The 20,232-nt window shown below is 55.2% G+C and overlaps 3 protein-coding genes and 2 non-coding genes across 9 annotated transcripts; 3 read left to right on the forward strand and 2 right to left on the reverse strand.

Moving 5' to 3' along the window:
• Nucleotides 1–690: 690 nt before the first annotated feature.
• PWWP3A (PWWP domain containing 3A, DNA repair factor) lies at nt 691–10,523 on the forward strand. 5 transcript variants are annotated; one of them, XM_074808536.1, is made up of 15 exons: nt 691–761; nt 1,680–1,775; nt 2,040–2,131; nt 2,493–2,563; nt 2,990–4,006; nt 4,546–4,668; nt 5,400–5,470; nt 5,960–6,036; nt 6,537–6,597; nt 7,089–7,164; nt 7,292–7,342; nt 7,778–8,208; nt 9,016–9,104; nt 9,319–9,437; nt 10,134–10,523. In XM_074808536.1, the coding sequence occupies exons 2-14, from the start codon at nt 1,719–1,721 to the stop codon at nt 9,395–9,397; spliced, it is 2,295 nt and encodes a 764-aa protein (XP_074664637.1). In that variant the 5' UTR covers nt 691–761; nt 1,680–1,718; the 3' UTR covers nt 9,398–9,437; nt 10,134–10,523. The 5 variants fall into 5 exon arrangements, with proteins under 5 accessions (XP_074664637.1, XP_074664638.1, XP_074664634.1 ...); XM_074808537.1 differs by having other exon boundaries at nt 10,391–10,523; XM_074808533.1 differs by having other exon boundaries at nt 9,319–10,523.
• A 966-nt stretch (nt 10,524–11,489) lies between these two features.
• On the reverse strand, nt 11,490–11,562 carry TRNAF-GAA (transfer RNA phenylalanine (anticodon GAA)). Its single transcript has one exon. It is a non-coding gene; the product is annotated as a tRNA-Phe (tRNA).
• A 194-nt stretch (nt 11,563–11,756) lies between these two features.
• On the forward strand, nt 11,757–11,830 carry TRNAN-GUU (transfer RNA asparagine (anticodon GUU)). The gene has a single exon. It is a non-coding gene; the product is annotated as a tRNA-Asn (tRNA).
• A 152-nt stretch (nt 11,831–11,982) lies between these two features.
• Nucleotides 11,983–15,922, forward strand: NDUFS7 (NADH:ubiquinone oxidoreductase core subunit S7). Its single transcript, XM_074808557.1, has 8 exons — nt 11,983–12,091; nt 12,528–12,564; nt 12,822–12,887; nt 13,299–13,416; nt 14,107–14,286; nt 14,359–14,405; nt 15,153–15,241; nt 15,715–15,922. Exons 1-8 carry the CDS (start codon nt 12,076–12,078, stop codon nt 15,810–15,812), a joined length of 651 nt encoding a protein of 216 aa, XP_074664658.1. The 5' UTR covers nt 11,983–12,075; the 3' UTR covers nt 15,813–15,922.
• Nucleotides 15,923–16,500: 578 nt separating this feature from the next.
• GAMT (guanidinoacetate N-methyltransferase) lies at nt 16,501–20,056 on the reverse strand. Its single transcript, XM_074808556.1, has 6 exons — nt 19,225–20,056; nt 18,432–18,577; nt 18,288–18,351; nt 17,939–18,006; nt 17,525–17,635; nt 16,501–17,246 (listed from the first exon to the last, which is right to left on the reverse strand). The coding sequence occupies exons 1-6, from the start codon at nt 19,409–19,411 to the stop codon at nt 17,106–17,108; spliced, it is 717 nt and encodes a 238-aa protein (XP_074664657.1). The 5' UTR covers nt 19,412–20,056; the 3' UTR covers nt 16,501–17,105.
• Between the last annotated feature and the right edge of the window lie 176 nt (nt 20,057–20,232).

The following is a 20,232-nucleotide window of genomic DNA, read 5'->3' on the forward strand; positions in this document are numbered from 1 at the left end:
AACCCATTTTCATACGACAGTTTATTTTCAGGCTCTGGACAACGAAGCGCTCGCTCCATCTACCTGTCCGGGGTGAGTCCCGTTGCAGAGCAGCGTAGGCCTGACGCAGCTCTCCCGCGTGTTTTGCCTGTTGTCTCCTGGTGTAAATGCACTCCAGGCTTTCTGAGCAGGGCCAGCATTACACAACACTCGGGCCTGCAAAGTAATTTAACCTAAAAATGAAAAAAGGGACCAAAAAAAAGGCAAATCCCTTATGGCCTTTGTGGGACCGCTGGGCCGAGGGCAGGGCGGGGCGGGGCCTGCCAGGCCGCGGGGCCTCGCGGAGCCTCCCTGCGCGGACGGCCCGGAGGGGGTGTGTGTGTGTCAGCTGCCGCACTCTGACGTCACAGCGCAGCCCTCCGACATGCTGACGTCACCGCCACGGCCCCGCCGCTCGGGTCGCGCCAGGGACGCACCGCGGCCCCAGCCCTGACGTCACCGCCGCGGCGGGAGCAGGAAGTGACGCCACCGTCAAGGCCGCGCCGCAGCGGGGCAGGGCGTGCCCCGAGCCCTCCAATAGGAGGAGAAGCCGGAGGGGGCGGGAGCAATCGGAGGAGCGGGCGCTCTGATTGGCTGGAGCGTGTGTGTTTTGGCGGTGGGAAGGTGGTGTCCTAGGCGCGAGTGGAGGCCGCTGATTGGCTGTTGCCAGGCGGCGCATGCGCAGAGCCGGGCGGCCGGAGATGGCAAGGGGCGGCGCGGCACTGCCGAGGGGCCCGCGCACGGTAACACCCCCCCACACACACACCCCCCCACACGCCCCCCCCCCCCCCCCCCCCGGGCCCTGAGGGGGGAGCGGCCCGGCACCGACAAGGGGGGAGCGGGCGGCCCATCCCCTGTCGGTGGGGCGTGGGGGGGAGCGGGAAGCGGCGGGAAGCGGCGGGAAGCCCGTCCCCTCAGCGTGGCGGGAGTCTCTTGGGTGGGGGCACCGCGCTCGCTTCCGCCACGGCCCGGCCCGGCCCTTCCTCACGGAGGGTCCCGCTGGGGCGGCCCACGCCAACATTATCTGTCCCCGGCGCTGGGCGGCGGGAAGCCGCGGCAGGGGGCGAGGAGGAGCTGTTGGAGCCTCGTAGCTTCCCTAAACCCGCGGGAGGGACCGGCCTTGTGTCCCTGCCCCGCGCCCCGCAGTGCGGAGGTAGCGCGTCTGGCGGCGGCAGGGCCGCGGAGGCCTCGGCTTTGCAAGGAGGGGGAGATGCTCTTAAGGGGTCTTTCTTAAAGCCTTTCGGGTCTTTAAGAAACCCGTGAGAACTCTGTGGCTGGTTCTCTCGAATTACAATCGTAAACTGCGTGTAAAAGCTGGCACAGCGTGGCGTGATTTGTAGGGTGTGACAAGTGGCCTCCATTGTCAGGGTTTGGTAGTAGGGAGCTGCAGGACGTGCAGGCCTGCAGCGGCGTTTTGTTTATTTGTGACAGCATTTTTTACACTTATCGTTCAGTGAGACATCATGTCACACAGCTATAGGAAGAGGCGCTCTTAGAACTTAATTTGGAGAGTGCTTGCAAAGTAAGAGTAGTCCAGTGATCTCAAAGGTAAAATGGTGTGTAACTGTAACAATAGGTGTTCTACTTAAGTCCTATATTTCTTTAAAAAAAAAAAAAGGATGACAAAAATACTGGGTAACTCTTACTTCCTTTTTCTTCAGAGCACGCTGGAATTTTCCTTGTGTGTGTGAAACACAGTCATGGCAGATCAAGAGTATGTTCTCTGCATGTGGAATAAGCGTTTATGGCCAGCAAAGGTAAAGCAGATGTATAAATGAGGAAAGTTTTATGGCTATAACTTAGAAACGGATGAAATGGAGGAGTAAGTAAGCAAGAGCTCTGAGTGAATATGTATGTGCTTTAAAAAATAGCTAATCTGTAGAGATCCTAATACTGCAACCAGATGCCATAGAGTATCGGTCTGTTCTGTGCTGTTCATATTAAAAATGTTTTGATAGCAGATCTGTCCTGTAATAGACTTGGTCAGGGATTTTAAATGGACGTTTTTCTCTTGAATGCAGGTTTTGTGCGAAACTGGAGTTGCTGGGAAAACATCTGTTACTAATGAGAATGTGACTTCTTTTAAAGTTGAAATACTTGGCTTGAATGAACAGTTAAGTATCCTTGTTACTGTTGTATGTTTGTGCTCTTAGACATTAAAAAAAGGAGTAGTGCCTTTGTCTGAAGATATCTGTGAAATGAGATCTTTGATTTACGGGAGGATGAGACGACTGACCCCAAACCCGTTGCCTTTCTGGAGCTGGCCCTGTAGTCGTCTCCTGGGACGTCCATAAACGACACGCTGACTCTTAGCTCTGGCATTCTTCATGGGGGTTTTTCTTCCTTAACTTCTGCTAACACGTGCAGGTTTTGGGGAAAAAATATTGTAAGTTTGTTGCCGGATGAGAGCAGTGTCATGCTGTTAGTCGTGTTTAATGCTGTGACGTTTTCAGTCAGCTTTGTTGTATTTTCAGGATTAGTGTGAACGGTGCAGACGCTGTACCACTGATGGAAGAGTGTATAGAAGAGATCGCCTCTAACTTAGGTGAGGAGATGTCAAAACATTTGCTGCCTTGTATATATTCTGAATATAAAATATACACAAAAACTCAGCCCGGTGGGCAGTAGTTAGATGTTTCACTCATGTTTTTATTGAGGGGGTTTTTTGCATTTCTTTTCCCCTCTTTCCATCCCATCTGTAAAGTCTGGAAAGAGACTAAACATGAGCACAGTTACTTTTTCTCCTCCCTTGTGTAGTGTGTTGGAAGGAAGGTTGAAGAAACTTTAGTACTTCCATCAAAACAAGGCGTTGGAAGCTTGTGCTTTGTGTGTCTCTATATGCTTTGCCTTGAGAATCACAGATGATTTTAGTGTTAAGTTGCATCTTAAACAAAAGATGTACTAGAAATAAAATTTATTTCTTATATACAGAGCAAGCTTATTGCATTTATTGCATATTCTTCTTCTTCAGATCAAGAGAATAGCTCAAGTGAGGCTGTGGAAGAACTGAAATATCGCTGTTCTCTTAAAATTGCCCTGGATGTTTTGAATCGGAATGGCTCGGCCCAACAAGTGCCGCCTTCAGAAGAAGGACCAAACGCTCAGTTATCCCAGGAGAACGATGCGGGATCTCTCCCATCTACCCCCTTATGCAGATGTCGCTCAAAAGAAAAGTTGGAGCCTGAGATTTCCAGGAGGAAAACAGAACAAAACACTAACCCCAGCCTGAAGACTGATACAAAAAACCAAAACCAGAAAGCTTCTCTCATTTTGGAGGAGAGTGCTAAAGGACAGGAAAGTGGAACAAACCCTTCCAAGTGTGGTATTGGGGACTTGTGTAATACGTCAAGCTCACATAGTGAAGATTGCAAACCACCAGAATCAAAATTACTACCAAGACAGAAAAAAATCAAGCCTGGCTCGTTGACAAAGTCCAAACCAGGAAGTAAAGTCTCCCTTAAGCCCAAGTTGGGAAAAAGGAAGGAAGGAAAAAAAAGACCAGGAGGTGCAGGATCACCTGTGTCGCCTAGGAGTGGTTTCCCCACGGATCAAGCCCAGCCCCTCGCCGAGGGGGGGTCCCCTCTGTCTGTCCCCTGCAAGTCTGACACGGTGCTGCCTCTGCCGAGGGCAAACGCCAGAAAGGAGCCTGGAAAGACGTTACTGGATTCCTCTTGTACAAGTGCCTCAGATGACTTGGAAAGCAGCATCAGTAGTGAGAGCAGAAGTCTGGCAGAGCAATTAGATGGAAGGAAAACGCCAGTGAGTTTAAAACAGGTTAATGGAGAAGAAGAGGTTGGTGCAACCGTGTCCTCGTACAGAAAAAGGAGATGTAGGAGTTGCTCTGAATCTTCATCTGGGCCTTCTAACCATGGGACACTTCCTGATAGCTTCCCCTCTCAGCATAAGGAGGAGGAAAATAAGAAAACTTCACACGTGGTTATGAAGAAAATAAAGCACTTTCAGCTGCCTGACTTTGAGGAAGATGAAGGTGGGCATATTGCTCAGGGAAGGGAAAACCTCATCCCACTGGATTGTTGAGCGTTGCTGTTGTGAATGAGGTTCTGAAATGGCTGATTTTAATTTTTGTTGTAAGTTTTTGGAGAAGCACAAAATGCAGTCGCTTTAATCCTGGCTAAAAGCTAGAGTGGCATTTTGGGTGGGTTTTGCGCTGACGAGCTGTGCTTCAGGGATTCTTACCCTTCGCCAGAGGACTTGGCCATTTCACACTTGGCTTCTTTACTGCTGTCCGGTTCGTGTTGAGATGAAATGATGTGATGTGAAGGAACGGGCTGGCACAGAGTCCTGAAACCGGCCTGTTCTTGTTCCTTCCCCTCTTTAATCTTTTTTTCAGATATATTAGGCCTTCACCGAGGCAGAGAACGGAGAGTGTGAGTGGCATGACAGAGCCGGAGCCTCGCGCTGCTGTGGGGTCACTTCCACAGCCGTGTGTTTCCCCTGCTCTGAGCCTGATGCTTTTTAAATCGTTATTCCACATTTACTAATCCTGTTGTGTGCTGCTGTTGGCAGGACTGGAATTGTCTGACCTGTCTTCAAAGATCGTTTCCTCAGAGAGTCTCTCTCGCCTCTCAGCTCTGGTAGATGAAGAGGAGGAAGAGGAGGAGGAACTTCCTTGTATTTTATCACATCACGGTGAGCCCCCAGTGTACCTGTTAGAGTTCTTCACCCAAGAGAGGTGTGCTCTGTTAGGGTATGTGTGCTTCTAGCTTGCTGACGAGCTGCGTGTCCCGCGTTTGGCTGGGATAGAGTTAATTTTTCTTCTTAGTAGCTAGAATAATGACACCGGGCGCTGGGGAATGTTCCCTTGGCCAGGCTGGGTCCAGGGCTCTGGCCGTGCCCCCTCCCAGCTTCTCGTGCACCTGTGCACGGGCAGGACACGGGGAGCTGGAAAGTCCTTGATTTCTGAGCAGCAGCTGAAAACATCAGTGTGTTGTCAACATTCTCATACCAAATCCCATCCTGAGTCCAAAGCACAGCACTGCTCTAGCTACTAAGAAGAAAAATTAACTCTATCCCAGCCGCAACCAGGACACTCTGGTAATAAACCTATCCTTCTAGAAGGCGAAGCCAGCCCTATTCAGGCTTGGAATAAAATGCGTTTCTCAGATGCCGCAGAAGGGCTTTTTGAAACAGAATGAAATGCAGATCGTTGGTGGGCAGGAGCCTGGGGTTGACGCTCCCAAGTTCCTGTGTTGCACTACTGGTGCTGCGCTTTGGGGTGTGGGGGGGTGCCCTGTCTCCTTAGGTGAAACCTGTAAAAGCATTGAAGTGAAACTCCTGGAAGGAGGCTGATAAGAGAGGGCACGTGAACTGTCTTGTCTTGTGTTTTTTTTAAAGAAAAATTGCTTTCTTTTTCATCATAGAACCGCAATCAATTGAAGAAGGGCTTTTGGTCTGGTGCAAACTGCGGAGTTACCCTTACTGGCCAGCAGTGGTAAGAACAGCTCCTGCCTCCTGGGAGTGGTGTTGCCAGGGGTCTGGGAAGGAGCAGCTGAGCGAGTGCTCGAGTGTCTTTTGCCCTTCTTGACTCTTGTAGAGCTGGGAATGTTAAAGATCTTCTAGCAGAAGTGCTCCAGAGATAATAAAAGTACACTTACATATGAAAAAAGCACATAAAAAATAAATGTATTTAATTTGCCTATGTTTATGTTGGAGCAGAGGATTAGTACTGAGCCTTTATATCTTGTATCCTGAATTAGGGTGGTTGTACCCAGCCCATAAAAGAAAGAGGGTGGGTCCTTGTGTACTAATAAAAATGCTCTGTTGGGGTAACTTGCTATTTTTGATACTTTAAACTTCATTTTTATGTTCGTGTAACTTCCTTTAAGTACTGGGTGTGCTGTATGATATTGATGGAAAAGGTTCCTGCTCTGTAGGGGTATTGGGATTTTAGGGTGCTAATGAGGCTTTATCCTCTCAACAGGTAAAATACGTGAGGCGGAAACTCAGAAAGGCATATGTGCTGTTAATAGAAGAGAATACAAATTACAAGAAAAAAAGGTAAATGTTGTGGCTTCTGATCGCGTTCTGAACTTTGGGTTTCCTTCAGGCAGTGTCCTGCACTCTCTCTGCCTGGCGCAGGGCCGTTGCACTGGAGTTAAGCCTGAGGTTGGTCTCGGAGGGAGGCTCTGGGTCAGGAGGTTTGCTCTGCGGCGCTGCTGCCTGAGGCAGGCTGGTGTTCGTCAAACAGCTGCTGCTTATGGCAGGAATTCAGGGGAAAAAAAAAAAGGGCTGGGGACCCAGCTAGTGGTTATTTTTACATGTGGTGCCCAAACTTTCTGGAAACACAGGCCGGCCTTTAGTTTTGTTTTAAAACCAGGTACTTCTCATTTGTTAAAAGATTCCACAGTTTTAGCTGATTATGAAAACCCAAACTAGTAAAACCTGCGTTCACAAATTCCTTACGAAATCTAATTTTCAGGGAGGTGTAGAACTGCAGTAAATAGAGGCGCAACTCAACTGCTTCTTTTTCCTTAACCCTGCTTCTTTGTTTCATCAAGTTTCTCAGTACCTCTTAAGAGTCTGAAGCACTTTGATTGTGAAGAAAAGCAGGAGCTCATAGTAAGTACTAGAGGTAACGTGTAACTGCAAGCGTGTACGTGTGGTGGGAAGAATTCCGTTGTATCCACAGGGTGTAACCGGCCCTGCGGGAGGAGTGTGGTGCAGCTGCCTGGGCTGGGGGCTTCAGGGCTCTCTGTTCTCTCTCACTCTCTTCAGCAAAGTAATAAAACATATTCATGCTCCGCAAGATGGAGAATAATACAGGAAGGGGATCCCCTGACACCTTTTTCCATCTGGGTGAGGCTGCTGCTGAGAATACCCGTGTGTGGGGAGGGCAGTTCTCGGGGCTCTTCCCGTGGGTTTGCCACGTGCCACGGAGCCGCTCCTGCTGCGCAGCACAGGGCTGGCAGAAAGTTGGATTTCAGGAGAATGCAGAAAACTGCAAGTAAACTTTGATGTGTTAGCTGGTTCTGCTACCCAGTTAGGGTCCTAGACCGAAAAACTTCAGCAGGCTTCTCTCTTTAGGACTGTCAATGGCTCTTGTTTTGTAGGAACGAGCCAGAGAAGATTATCGCCAAGAAATCGAGTGGTGTATCCAGTTGATTTCTGACTATCGCATCAGAGTAGGTAAGCGGATGAGTTGGATGGTGTCATCCGTTCTGATATACCTCAGAAAAAAGATAACACCAAAACTATCAGCTTTCTTTCATAGGCTGAATTGACCTCATAAATAACCCTGTTTTGGGCTTTTTAGGTTGCCGTTCTTTTACGGGATCCTTCTTGGAATATTTCGCTGCTGATATCAGTAAGTGAATTCATTATTTTTTTGTATTCTTCCCTTTAGGGAGGTTTAGCTCTAACGTTTATGCGTGTGTGTTGAGTTGGGCATCAGACCCCATCCAAGTTACTTCATACACACCGTTACTGCGTTATAAGGTTTTTCAGTCCCACAACAAAAGTTAAATAAATATTGATTGTTAAAGCCAATCAGGTAACTGGTTACTTCATGCTGTAGAGTGTGTTTTGGAGCTCCTCTCAGAGTTTCAACTCCCTAATCTTTTTTTTTTTAATGGAAAATTAAGATTTTGGTGGTGGCTTTTTACCCTCTTTGGTAGGGGAGGAATTAAAACTTCTCTCTTACCCAGAAAGTCCCTTATTTTACATTTGCATGTGTAAGTATGTGTGAGAGAGCCCCTTGTTTTGTATATTTAAGTATTAATGATTGTGGCTTTTCTTTCAGGCTACCCAGTCAGGAAGGCGGGTTATTCAGGTTTGGTCCAAATGGCCTTTCCAAACACGTCAGAGGAAGATGTTGAAGAGTCTTCACCAGAACTTTCACCTCAGAAACCCTCCAAGAAACTTCTCCCTGACAGAACAAGAGCTGCCAGAGATAAAGCGAATAAAAAGATAGTGGAGTTTATAGTGAAGACTAAGGGGGCTGAAGAGCATCTTCTGGCTATTTTGAAAAGCAGAAAACCATCCCGGTGGCTGAAGGAATTCCTGAATTCAAGTCAGTACGTGACCTGCATTGAAACGTATTTAGAGGATGAAGAACAGTTAGACCTTGTAGTGAACTACTTGAAGGAAGTGTATCATGAGATAGACACTAAAAATCTGCACTGGATTAATGGAGATGGAATAAAATTTATTTCAGATGTCCTTTTGCCCGAAGTAAGTAAACGTGAAACGCTGAGGGAGGTAAATGATGAAGTAGGTAACAGTAGCGTTGGGTGCTTGGAGTCTGACGACGCGCGGGGTGTCCCCGGAGCTGGCGGTGTTCGAGCCGGCCCGGCCTGAGCGCAGGGGACGTGGAGAGTGTTAAAATCCCTGCAGGAGGCTCTTGAGCCACCTTCATGGGCTGGTAATTGGGGTACAGATACATTTACGTGATGTGTCAGAGGAAAAAAAAAAATAATAAAGCAAGCCCCAGTAGGAATCGCTGCCTGCTTCCTGCATGGGGTTGTAAATGCTGATTTTTAAGCCGTTAGGGCAGAATGGAGAAGCTTTAAGTAATCTGATGTTTTTAAAGGCAGAATGGTCGCTTGCTGGTGAGTTCTGATTACTTCTGAAACTCTTCAAAGCTTTGGGTCTTTTTAATTTGGCAAGTTATCTGTGGGTTTTCTTGGGTTCTTTGTGCTGGGGGGTGGATTGTTTGTTTTTATACTTAGACTTTTAGATACTTATTGTTCTTCCGAGGAACCTTCCTGGGAGAACACTAGTAACTTCTGTAGAAAAAGAAATTGCTATGAAGAATGTCTCAATCTGGTTATAAAAACACTCTCCTGGGAATGATAAAGGACAAGTTTGTATTATTTATTTAAGAACTTCAGGTATACAACAAGCAGCTTCATCCAAGTTTCCTAAGTGGCTGAGGAACCTTTATTCTAAAAACGTGCTCAGCTGCTGGGGCAGGTTCACATCACTGGTTGTACTGTAGCTTTTGTTTCATGAGTGTAAATAAACTGAATACTCCTCCAGGCCATCATTTATGCGATTTCTGCTGTGGATGACATAGATTACAAGAAGGCGGAAGAGAAGTACATAAAAGGACCATCTGTGGGCAAAAGGTATCATTTTATTTTTAGTCTTCTCCCAATTTTTCTTCCTAGTTCACTGTGTATACAGAGAAGTGTGTAAGGGCGGGAGAGTTCAGTCCCCTCCCTGCGGAAAGGCCGGGGTTCTCCCTAAGTAACAAAATTATTATTTGCGGAGTTACTTCGATGCGCTACAAACTGTTCACTGTGTTACATCTGCTACAGAGCTCCAATGTATCTCTTGCAGGGAGAGAGAAATATTTGATGAAGAAATTCTAGAAAGAAAAAAGTGGAAGAGCAACGCAGACTCTGCAGACAGCGTCTGAGCCGCGGTGCCAACCGCCCCGAGTCATCCCGGCACCGAGCGTGTGTATATAGTGAAGTGGTTCTTGGTATAAAACGTGTCATTCCTGCTTCTTAAAGTCCCTGTGTGTATCTCCAGAGCTGTGATGCCGTGCTGCCCTCAGACACAATTGTCCCTCAGCCCTCGCTCTCGGGGCCGCGTCCCGGCGCCGCTTCCCCGGGCTCTGCCGTCCTGAACCGCCGGTGAACCGCGGCGGCCGCCTGCCCCCCCGCCCCCTCGGTGCTCTTACTGTGCAACTTGCACAGAGTCCAAGTGTTTTGCAGAGCTGCTTGATGTAACTGTTTTGTATTCGTTATTTGGGCCAAATCCCTGGCGAAGGAGGGGGTGTTGTCCTGACAAACATGACGCGGTGAGGCGCTGCCCCACGACGGCGCCGCTGCGGGGTTCCCGTCTGGAGACGCTTCCCGCGGGTTGGCTGTTCTTGCTCTACGCGGCCCCAAGGGTGGGAAATAAAATTGGTACCTAAGGATGCAATCGGGATAACGGAGGCTTTGTTTTTGTTGACAGGACAGCTGTAAAGTTCAGTGGAAAAGGAATCCAGTGTTTGCTTAAACAAAACATTCACTTTTCTGTTTAAAAGTGAAACTGTTTTGAGGGCTGTTTTATTGGGTTTTTTGGGGCCATGATTTTAGGATTAGTTTTAATTGTCTTTATCTGATTTAAATATCAAATTTAATCATGCGTCGTTCCTCTTGCAGCTTCTGCTGAAGGTGTAGCATCGCCACGGGCTGTTGGCAGACTTGTGGTGCTGAGAACTCTAACGACAAAAGCCCGATGATTAGTAATTTTCTATATTATAATGAAAATGTGATCTACTTGCTTGTCTGATAAGAACTGAGATGATTTGAAATTAAGGAAGAAGTTTAAATTGGGATGCAGATGTGTATTCTGGCTATAGTAATTAAAATATATTCATTCAATTCCACTTTTAATTATTCTGTGCTCTATCAACTAGGTTTCCACGTGCATTTGGAATCTCTCTTCATGTTGTCAAAAGGACATTCACAAGTACCAAAATCGCAGGAATAGAATGTGTATTTAACTGGATTATTCTTTATTTTTCATTAAAACTTTGAGAAGTGCTAAAGTATTTTCTGTGACCGTATACAGCTTTCACCAGGGGTTGACAGGGTTGACTCTGGGGCACTTACAGCTGGCGAGGGTGGGGGGGATGTGTGGGTGTCCCAGCCCTGGGAGCCGGTCCCCCGGGTGTTGTTCGTGGTGGCGCAGAGGTCGGTGGAGCTGCGGGTTCCCCTTAAAACGTGATTGTGTGTTCACGCCTCAGAATTCCCCAAGTGCCCTTAAGATCCTTCTTCAAACCACCCCCCAGAAGCCCAACTCCCAAATCATGCTGCCGTTATCTCAATCCTTCTCCTCCCTTTTGGCTGATACCGGCTTAGTTTCAGAGTCACAGAAGGGTTTGGGTTGGGAGGGACCTTCCAGCCCCTCCATCGCCAAAGGCTTCTCAGTGTTTGGGTTTGAACACGCTCATTGATTTCAAACGCCCCGTTTAAGCTGCGGCCGTGGGTGCCCCCAGGCAAACACATCCACCTGAATTTTGCATCAGGTGAAGGTTATTTCTGTATATTGGGTAAAACCATAGTGTCATGCTTTAGTGGCACGGTTTCACGGTTTTTAACATCGGGGGGGGGGGTACAAGAAAGCAAACTCAGTGTTTTCTGTTCCTGCGCTTTATCTAAAACAGGTACTGGCACACATCATCCCTGCCCAGAGCAAGCTAGTCCTTATGGTTGCCCAGTTTTCATGGCTGCACCTTCCTTCCCCTGAGCTGCCTCCCCCAACACTCCGTGTGACCTCTGAACCCGCCGTTGCTTCTGTTCGGTTTTAGGATTTTCGGAAAAATTCAGAGCAGGCTTTGGGGAGGGTGCGATGCATCCACCGACGCCTGAAAGCCCCGGGGGGGCGGGTTTGGGGGTTTAACGGAGACCGGGGGGCGGGTTTTGGGGTTTAACAGAGAGCAGCGGGTGGGTTTGCAGCCCGAAGCCCGGCAGGAAGGGGAAAAAAAAAACCAAAAAACCATGAAAAAGAACAACTGCCGAAACCCGGGATCGAACCAGGGACCTTTAGATCTTCAGTCTAACGCTCTCCCAACTGAGCTATTTCGGCTGCACGGGAGCCCTCTCCCCCCCCCTTCCCGTGACCCCCCCGGCGGGGCCGGGCCCAGGGGGGGCAGCGCAGCCCCGGGCGGGGCGGGGGGGGGGGGGACGACACAGGGACACACCCGGTGACGGGCGGGACGCGGCGGCCCCGCGCGGTCCCGGTGGCCACAGCGGCGGGCGCGGCGGCGGCGGCGGCAGCGGGTCTCTGTGGCGCAATCGGTTAGCGCGTTCGGCTGTTAACCGAAAGGTTGGTGGTTCGAGCCCACCCAGGGACGGACGTTTCCTTTTCCTGCGCCGCCGCCGTTCCTCCCGCGGCCCCGCGGCACCGGGACCCGCCGCCGCCGCCGCCTTCCCTCCTCGTTTTAGCGCGGGCTCGGGGCAGGGCCCGGCGGGTCCCCGCGGAACCCCCCGGCTCGTCCCGCGTTCCCCGCCGGCGCGCTGAGGCGGCGACACCGGGGCCGCGCCGGGCCGCTGAGCGGGTGCACCGCGCCCAGAGGTTGCCTGAAGGGCTGCGGGCGAGATGGCGGCGCTGGGCTGTGAGCGGCACCGGGGCACCGGCACCGGCACCGGCGGGAGGCCGCGGCCCTCTGCGGAGGGACTGAGCCGGGGGGGGAGGCCCCAGGGGGTCTGGGACGGGCTGGGGGCTCCGGGGCCTTGAGGGGAGGCCGGGCCGGGGGCCCTGAGGGGGGGACCGGGCCGGGCTGGGGGCTCCAGGGCCCTGACGGGGGTCGGGACCGGGCCGGGCCGGGGGCTCCAAGGCGAGGCAGGGGCCGCAGCTCTCCTCCGGGGTGATTCTCCCCCTCAGAGCACGGACGGCGGCTGTGGGGTGTCCCCGTCCCCTCCGGGGCAGCCGAGGGCTCGTCCCCAGGGCGAGGGTCCCACGCTGGGCTCTCTCCCGGGTCCGGGCCGGTCCCTTTTCCCCGGTAACGGGCTCCGGCCGGAGCTGAGCTCTCCCGTGCTCTCTCGTTGCAGGTCTTCGCCTCCCCCGGTGTGTCGTGCTGGCCTGGCGGTGAGTGCTGGGGGTCCCTGCGATGCCCCCCCCGAGCCCCGCAGCTGCCAGCGGCTGCCCCCGGGCCAGGGAGCCCCGCGGGAGCGGGCCCGGGGCGGGCAGAGGGCTCCCTGCTGGGGCTGCCCGCGGGCCGGGCGCCGCTTCCTCCCTCTCTGGGGCCGCGGTGGTCCCTCGGCTGCGGGGCCGAGGCCGGGGGGGCCGCGGTGGGGCTGGGCCGCCGTGTCCCGCGGAGGTGCGATGGCTTTTCCTTTCCACAGGCCCGGTGCCGTGACATCTGCCCACCCTCGGCCGCTCCACCAGACCCCCCCAGACCACGCTGACAGGTAACGCACGGCGGGTCCCTCAGCCGTGTCCTTCCTCCCGAGCGGTGCAGGGGAAGAAACCAGCAGTGTGCTGTAGCTCTGGCTGCATTCCGGGACAACCTTTCCCTCACTTCGCTTCTTAAAAAAGATTAGCTGTCAGTGTGTGAGCCCTGGGGATGAGCCAGGCACCCTCTGTAATTTGGGTCCAGGGAACAGAGGGGCTCTGCCTGAGCAACAAACTCCACAGATCTCCCCCCAGTGGGGGTAGAAACTGTTAAAAAAAAGGCTCGAGCGGTAGCAGAGGGTGTGAGATTGTCCATAGCAACGTACCACAGATTCTTTATGGGATCACAGCTGCTTAAGGCTAATGATTGTGTTCTGCAGTTACACTAAATAATTGGAGACTGATACTACTGCGCCCTTTGTCTTCAGCTCTGTCCAAGTCCAGCAGAAGAGCTCAACTGTTGTCCAGAAAAAGTCCTACGTCCCCAGTAGCAGGGGTGAATATATTGTCACCAAACTCGATGACCTGATCAACTGGGCGCGAAGGGTGAGTTGCTGAAACTGTCGTGCTCGCTGGGGAGAAATGGTATCAGAGGCTTTGAGGTGCTGGGAGATGGATTTGAGCCATCTCCTCCTCGGGATAAAAATAGGCTCAAGGTTCCCCACGGGGAAATAGCCAAGTTTGTTTGCCAGAGGTTGACATTTGGGGTACCGTGTCCGAGCGGGAGAGAGGCGCGTTGACGTGCGGGTGGTGCGGGGCAGCGCGGGCTGCCTGGCTGAGCAGAGCTGTCCTGCAGGAACAAGCAGGAGGCACTTTCTGCTTTCACGCAGCCCTTGTAAGGAGCCCGAGTGAGGCTGCCCCGAGGCCCGTGTGCTCTGGCCTAGCTGAGTTTTGCCTCCTGCAGTCACCGCCGCCCTGGTGCGGGGCTCCCGGGGCCGCTGCTTTAGCAGAGCGAGGTGTGAAGGGGAGCGTCTGCGGCTCGGGGTGTGTTCAGCACCTCTGGGGCTGCAGATGCACAGATCTCTACACATCTGTTTCCCCAGAGCCGTGGGTTTTGCTCTCCTGAGCAGCAGCAAACACTGTTTCCATTGACAATGCTCTGACTAAACAGACCTTGAAACTTTTCTTGTTCTGTTTCCTTTTCTGTCTGATCGACTCTTGCTCTGAGTCACCCCCGCAGGGTCCCAGCTCCTGCTGTCGGCCTCCTGACCCGTAACCCGCCTCTCTCTGCCGCAGAGCTCCTTATGGCCGATGACGTTTGGCCTGGCCTGCTGTGCCGTGGAGATGATGCACATGGCGGCTCCTCGCTACGACATGGACCGCTTTGGGGTGGTGTTTCGCGCGAGTCCCCGGCAAGCTGACGTCATGATTGTGGCCGGCACCCTGACGAACAAAATGGCTCCGGCTCTTCGGAAGGTACGAGCTGCGGCCGGTGGCTGCGCGGGGCCGCACACTGGGCGGCGGGGCTGCAATGTCTCTGCTCTGCAGGTCTACGACCAGATGCCGGAGCCTCGCTACGTCGTCTCCATGGGGAGGTAAGTGCCGGCACATCCCGATCGCCTCACGCTCTGTGGGAGAAATCCGGTGTCTCTGCTTGAGCGGGGAGGTGAAGGGAGGGAACCCGCTTCTCATTTGTATTTCCAACCCCTTAAATTCTATAAAGAGGCCTTGTTACGAATGAAACATAAAGACTCCCTTTGATTAGGGCGAGGAGAACGATGTCTGTCAAGTCACTGTGAACTGCAAAGTCTTCCCAGAGAGAGATTCTGGGGTTTTTCCAGCTGTCAGACTCTGGGGACTTTATATGTCCAGAATCTCAGAATTTGCATTTAGACAAAAGCGTTCAAAACGCTTCTGCTGCGCAGCGTGAAATCTGAGCTCCGTGGAGCTCTGGCCTGGTGGAACTGACAACTCATCCATCCCCCGGAGCTGCTGGGGCCGTTTCACCAGGGCCTGGAGGGGACAGAACGAGTCTGTGCAGATGTGGCAAAATAAAAAAGTAGAGAGGAAGGACCCTCTGAATGCCTGCTGTGTAGGAGCGCTGAAAATGCTTCGGTTTAGTTTGATTCCGCCTGCGAGCGGAGCCTCTGCCTTCCAGCCAGGGCTTGTGAAGAGGCTGAGTGGCCACGGTGTAAACCTCGGCCTCTGCTCCACCCCTTGTTGTAAAATCTGTCCAGCGGCTCCATGGAGCCGGGTTCCCCTTTTCCTTTGCTCCTGCCCGTCCATCCCGTGGGCTGCCGAGCCGCCTTCTGGAGGCGCTGACACCCGCCCGTCTCTGGCAGCTGTGCCAACGGCGGGGGCTACTACCACTACTCCTACTCCGTGGTGAGGGGCTGCGACCGCATCGTGCCGGTGGACATCTACGTGCCAGGTAGGAACGAGCTCCGCGTGCCAGGGCGGGGCTGCAGTCGGTTTTGGACGGTGCTCGGTGGAGTTCCTGAAGATCTTTCCCTTTCAAACTGTGCTGCTGAAGCTGCAGGTGCTTCGCCAGGGTCTGCCTGGGGTTTCCAGGACACAAGTTCTGGCGATGTTACTCGCCGGAGACTGTTGTGTAAAGTGGGGGCTGTAGTTTAGTCAAGCACACGCTCTCCTGCGAGATACCACCTTGCTTCAAAGCCGAGCGTTTCTACCTGCTATAAAGACCTTTTTGAAAAACACCATCGCTTTCGTTTCTTTAACTAAAGCCCTCTTGCTTTGATGAACTCCGCAGCCTGCGACACACACAAAGCCCAAGGGCAGTCGCGGCTGCTTTGGGGTAACACCCGTGGCTTGTCGGTTCTCCTGCTGCTGGCTACGCTTCCGTGCGGCTCGCAGCCCCGCGGGCTTCCTTTTTCTCTCTCTCAGGTTGCCCACCTACTGCTGAAGCTTTGCTGTATGGAATCCTGCAGCTTCAGAAGAAAATCAAACGGGAGAAGAAGATTCAGATCTGGTACAGGAAATAGCCTCTTGTTTCTGACCTGCCCACTGACGGCCCCCCCGGGGCACTGCTTGCATCGTACGCACAAGAAACCTGGATCCTCACAAGCCTTCCAATAAAACCTGACCTGGTTAAGACGCTCTTTTGTCTTTAATACATCCCTCTTACCTAAAGCGTTTTAACTCGTTTAAAAACTGAATTAAAAAGCGGGAGTTGAATTCTGGTAACATCCCGTGTGTTGTTTTCTGGTCCGAGTAGCCTGCGAGGGAAGGAGAATGCTTGAAGTTACCTTTCGTGACATAAACTTTGCCAGAAAACTGGGACTCGCTCCGTGGCTTCGTTAGGAAGTTCTGAGACCAACACGTGGCCAGGAGAACCCCGAGGCCTCCGAGCTCGTCTCTTACCACCTGCTTTTTGTTTATAATTCCTACAAAGGATCTAATAAATCCTTTACCTGTGTGCACAGCAGCCAGAAATTAATTATATAAGTAAAATGTGAATGCATCAAATCAGAATATGACTAATAAAACTGAATGCTGCGACGCTCCTCAGCAGCGTAGGAATAAGGCAGCCCAGGGTAGGTTTTGGTACTGGCTGCATCCCCAGGACCCCCGTGTGGGCTTCTCCCGGCAGCCCGGGCCGGGGAACTCGCGGCAGAATTACACACACACACGCTTATGAAAGACAAATAAACTGCTCTGAAACAGCCGCTGTGTGTTTCGTTCCTTTTTAATGGATTTTATCCCTTCTGGGTAGAGAGGGGAAGCGTCACTTACGCGCTATCGAAGTGCGTGGAGGGCGTCAGGATCAGAACTTGCTACGATGGGCTTTAGCCAAAAGTATCGGGGAAACTTCGCTGCGGGGTTGCTCCAGGAGCAGCCGAAATGCCTCCAACTGCCCCGTCCTCCCCCGCTTCTCCTGCCTGGTTTAGATTATTTGGCTCGTGCAGGGCAATTCCCCCCCGCTATGATTTCTAAAAATGATCCAGTTTTTAGAGGAAATGGCTCATCCTTGAACCCCTTTGACTAAAGGCTCTGAAGATGCTCTTGAATTGCAGCTTAATTGAGGAGACCAGGGTGAGTCGGGAGCAGAGCCCTGGGGGCAGGGGGCTGCACCGGGCCTGTGACATCCACAGTGGGGCCAGGACTCGAGTCCTCATGTCCAGGAGGTCCCATGGAGACCCAGAGCCCCCATCTCCTCCAGTTAAATCAGCTTCAACCTTCTCTCGATCGCATCGGAGGAGAGCAGAGCTCTTCTCCTCCTCGCAGGGCGCGTGATCAGCCTCCCCTCCCCGAGGGACGGCGCCAGCCGGGCACCCTCAGTGCCTGACGATGGTGGGTGTGATCATCTTGTGGAAGGAGTAGTACCGGCAGTCCCGGGGGGGGACCAGGTCCATCACTGTCGTGCTGATGTTCTCCTCCTTGAACCCGGCCTCCACCAGCTGCGCCACCTGGGTCTCCTGCGGGAGGGAAGGAGCAGCGATGGCAGGAGAGCCCCGTCCTGGGCTGCTGTGGGCAAAACCCCTCAGACCTTCCCTCCAACGTTCCCCGTGAGCCGTCACCGATGACATAAACGGTCGCAGAGCCCTCTGGCTCGTGCTGCTCCACGGCCGCGGTGTCAGGCACAAAGCACCAGGGGCTGCAGGGGGGTGCATGGGCTGACCGGGCAACTTTGGGGAGCCCGGGTTGGGCTGGGGGTGCCAGGCCCTCGCCAGCCGGGGAACCGGTCGGTGCTCACCTCAAACATCTGCTCGATGTCGGTGTACTTGGTCTTCAGCAGCTCCCCCCAGGAGGTCAGGTTGCAGTAGGTGAGGACCCCGCCGGGCTGCAGCAAGCGGAAGGCGTGATCCTGCAACGGGAACGGGGGGGAGCGGCCTCAGCACCCAGCACCCAGCACTCGGCACCCAGCACCCGGCACCCAGCCCCCTCCAGGCTCTCAGGAATCCCCACAGAGCCGGACAGTCAGGGAGGGTGCGGGGCTGGCGGGGGCTGCACAGCCCAGCTCTGGCTTTGACTCCTGAGCTCCCAAATTCTCCTCCCCGCCCTGTGTGCCCCCACCTCCCCCAGACCACCCTCCCCGCCCCGAGCCAGGGGCTCCGGCCCCTCACGGGGGGGCAGTGGGAGGTGCGGGTGCTGCACCCGGCCGCGTTACCTTGATGAAGGTGAACTGATGCGTGTGCCAGGTCTCCTCCGACAGCGGGTACGTGTCGTACAGGATCCCTGCCAGGAACACCGGAGACGGCCCGTTAGCCGGGAGAGACCACCGAGGCGCTGGTGGGGGAGGTCCCTGTCGTGGCCTGTTACTATTTTTTCCCTATTTAAAATTGCACCCCGTGTCTTCAACCCCTGAGAGGTGGCGATGTGCTGCTCCCCAGAACAAGGTGCCGCTCCCCGGGGACACCAGCTGGGAGCTCGCCTGCACCCTGGGCTCTGCCGTGGCGACCCCCCACCCCACCGCCCCCCTCCCCGCTCCCGCCGGGCTCGGCTGCGCGGTGCCTCACCCCTGAAGTGCCCGTCCGGCAGCGTCGGCACCACGTCCTCCCACAGTCCCTTCAGGGCCACGACCTGTGGGCGGGAGGGCAGAGCCGTGAGCTCCGGCGACCGACACCCGCCGGCACCGCGCACCGGCACGGCCCCCCCCGGACCTTGTGTGGCTGCGTCTTGGCCCACTCCTCCAGCCGCCGGAAAACTCCCTCGTTGCACTCGATGATCCAGTGCTCCTCGATGTCAAACTCCTCCACTTTGGTGGCGGCGATGGCCATGCCGAAGCCGACCTCCAGCACGCGGCCGCCTGGGGACAAGAGGGCAGCTGGGGGGGGCGGGTTGTGCCTCCCAAGCCCAGCACACGCAAAGTCCTGTTTTTTCTCCACCTCAGAGTCCCCCCAGCCCCAAATGCTGCCCCGTTCTTCCCCCGAATTGGGGTTTTTTTGGCGCAGGTTGGGAAGGCGCGGTGCTGCCCGCACTGGGGTGAGAAGCCAGGAGCAGCCCCGTGTCCCTGTCACCCGCTGCCTCCCCAGCTGCGCAGCGGCCCTTTGCCCCCACCAACCCCCCCCCACCCGAGCAGTCGCAGCGGGAACAAGCAACCACCCGCTGCGGCGCTGCCGAAACCCTCCCAGCGCCGGCATGTGGGAAACGCAGCCCGAAAAGCAGCAGGTCCTGGCCAGGCTGTGCTCTGCCCCTGCGCACGGCTGCATCCCCCCCCCCGCGGCCCAAACCCCTTTTGGGAATGTGTCACCCTGACACGAGAGCACAAGTGTCACCGCGGCCCCGCTCCCACCGTCGCTGCGTGGGGAGCACCGGCGGCGAGCGGGGCGCAAGCAGTGGGGTCCCCCAACAGTAACACCCCCCCAACACTGCTCGCTCACGGGAAAGCTGCCCACTCCCCACGCCCCAGCGGAACCTCCCGGCACGGCCCCGAGCCCACGGGGCCCCCGTTACCCCTCGACGCGGCCACGGCCGCCAGCGAGTGCATGTAGGGAGTCTCCCAGCGCTCCATCACCGGCTTCCCCAGGATCTCCAGGTGCGCGTCCGGCGCATCGTAGCCGGCCGCCGCCTCCCGCCAGGCCGCCCGGCAATCCTCGCCCTCCGCGAAGATCGGCCCCGCGGCTGCCGCCTGGGTGCTCATGGCTGGGCCGCGGCGACGGGGAGGAAAGTCCAGCGGCTCGGCGGGGCTGGGGGAGGGAAAGGGCCACCCGGGCCTCGGCCGCCTTTAAATAGTCAGGGCTGGAAAAGTGCTGAGTGTGCGCAGCGGGCTGGGGCCTTTCTGGGGGAAAGGGAGCCCTTATCGGGAGCGGGGGCGGCCGGGGGGCACCGCGGGGGCCGGCAGGACGGAGCGGCCACACACGGCTGCCTGCACCGGCACGGCCGGCAGGAGCGACCGGTACCGCCGTCAAAGCGGGGCTGGGGGGGTGCAGGGATGGGCCCCGCTCCCGGTGGCACCGCGCTGGGCATGGCCGGGGTGGGCACCACCGGCACGTGGTGGGACGGACACACAGACACAGACACACGGAGGGTTCTTCCCCGTGGGCCGTGCCCCGGGGATGGGCCGTGCCCCGGGGATGGGCCCGGTGCTGAGCCCCACGCTCCTCGGTGGTCGGGGCGAGCCGCACCCCCACGGCAGAACCGGGCTGCGCCGCACCGCGCAGGGGGGAGGGCGGCTCCCGGGGGCGGGGAGGGGGCTGCAGCCACCGCTGAGCCACGCACCGGCCCGGCCGGGCAGGGCCGGGCGGCCCCGGGAGGCCCCGTCCCCCCCCCCGCGGCGGCCGCACGTGCGGCGGGCGGACTGTCCTTCCCGTCGGCCCCCGCGCGCCGCCCCGCCCCGCCCCGCCCCTCCCTGGGCGCGGCCCCGGAGACCCCGTAGCGAGGGCAGGTGCGCGCGCAGCGGCGGTTGGTGGCGCTGAGGGAGCGCGAGCGCGCGGCGGGGGGGGGCCGGGCCGGGCCGGGGGC

The sequence above is a fragment of the Strix aluco genome, chromosome 29, assembly GCF_031877795.1.
Source record: "Strix aluco isolate bStrAlu1 chromosome 29, bStrAlu1.hap1, whole genome shotgun sequence".
NCBI classification, from domain to species: Eukaryota; Metazoa; Chordata; class Aves; order Strigiformes; family Strigidae; genus Strix; species Strix aluco.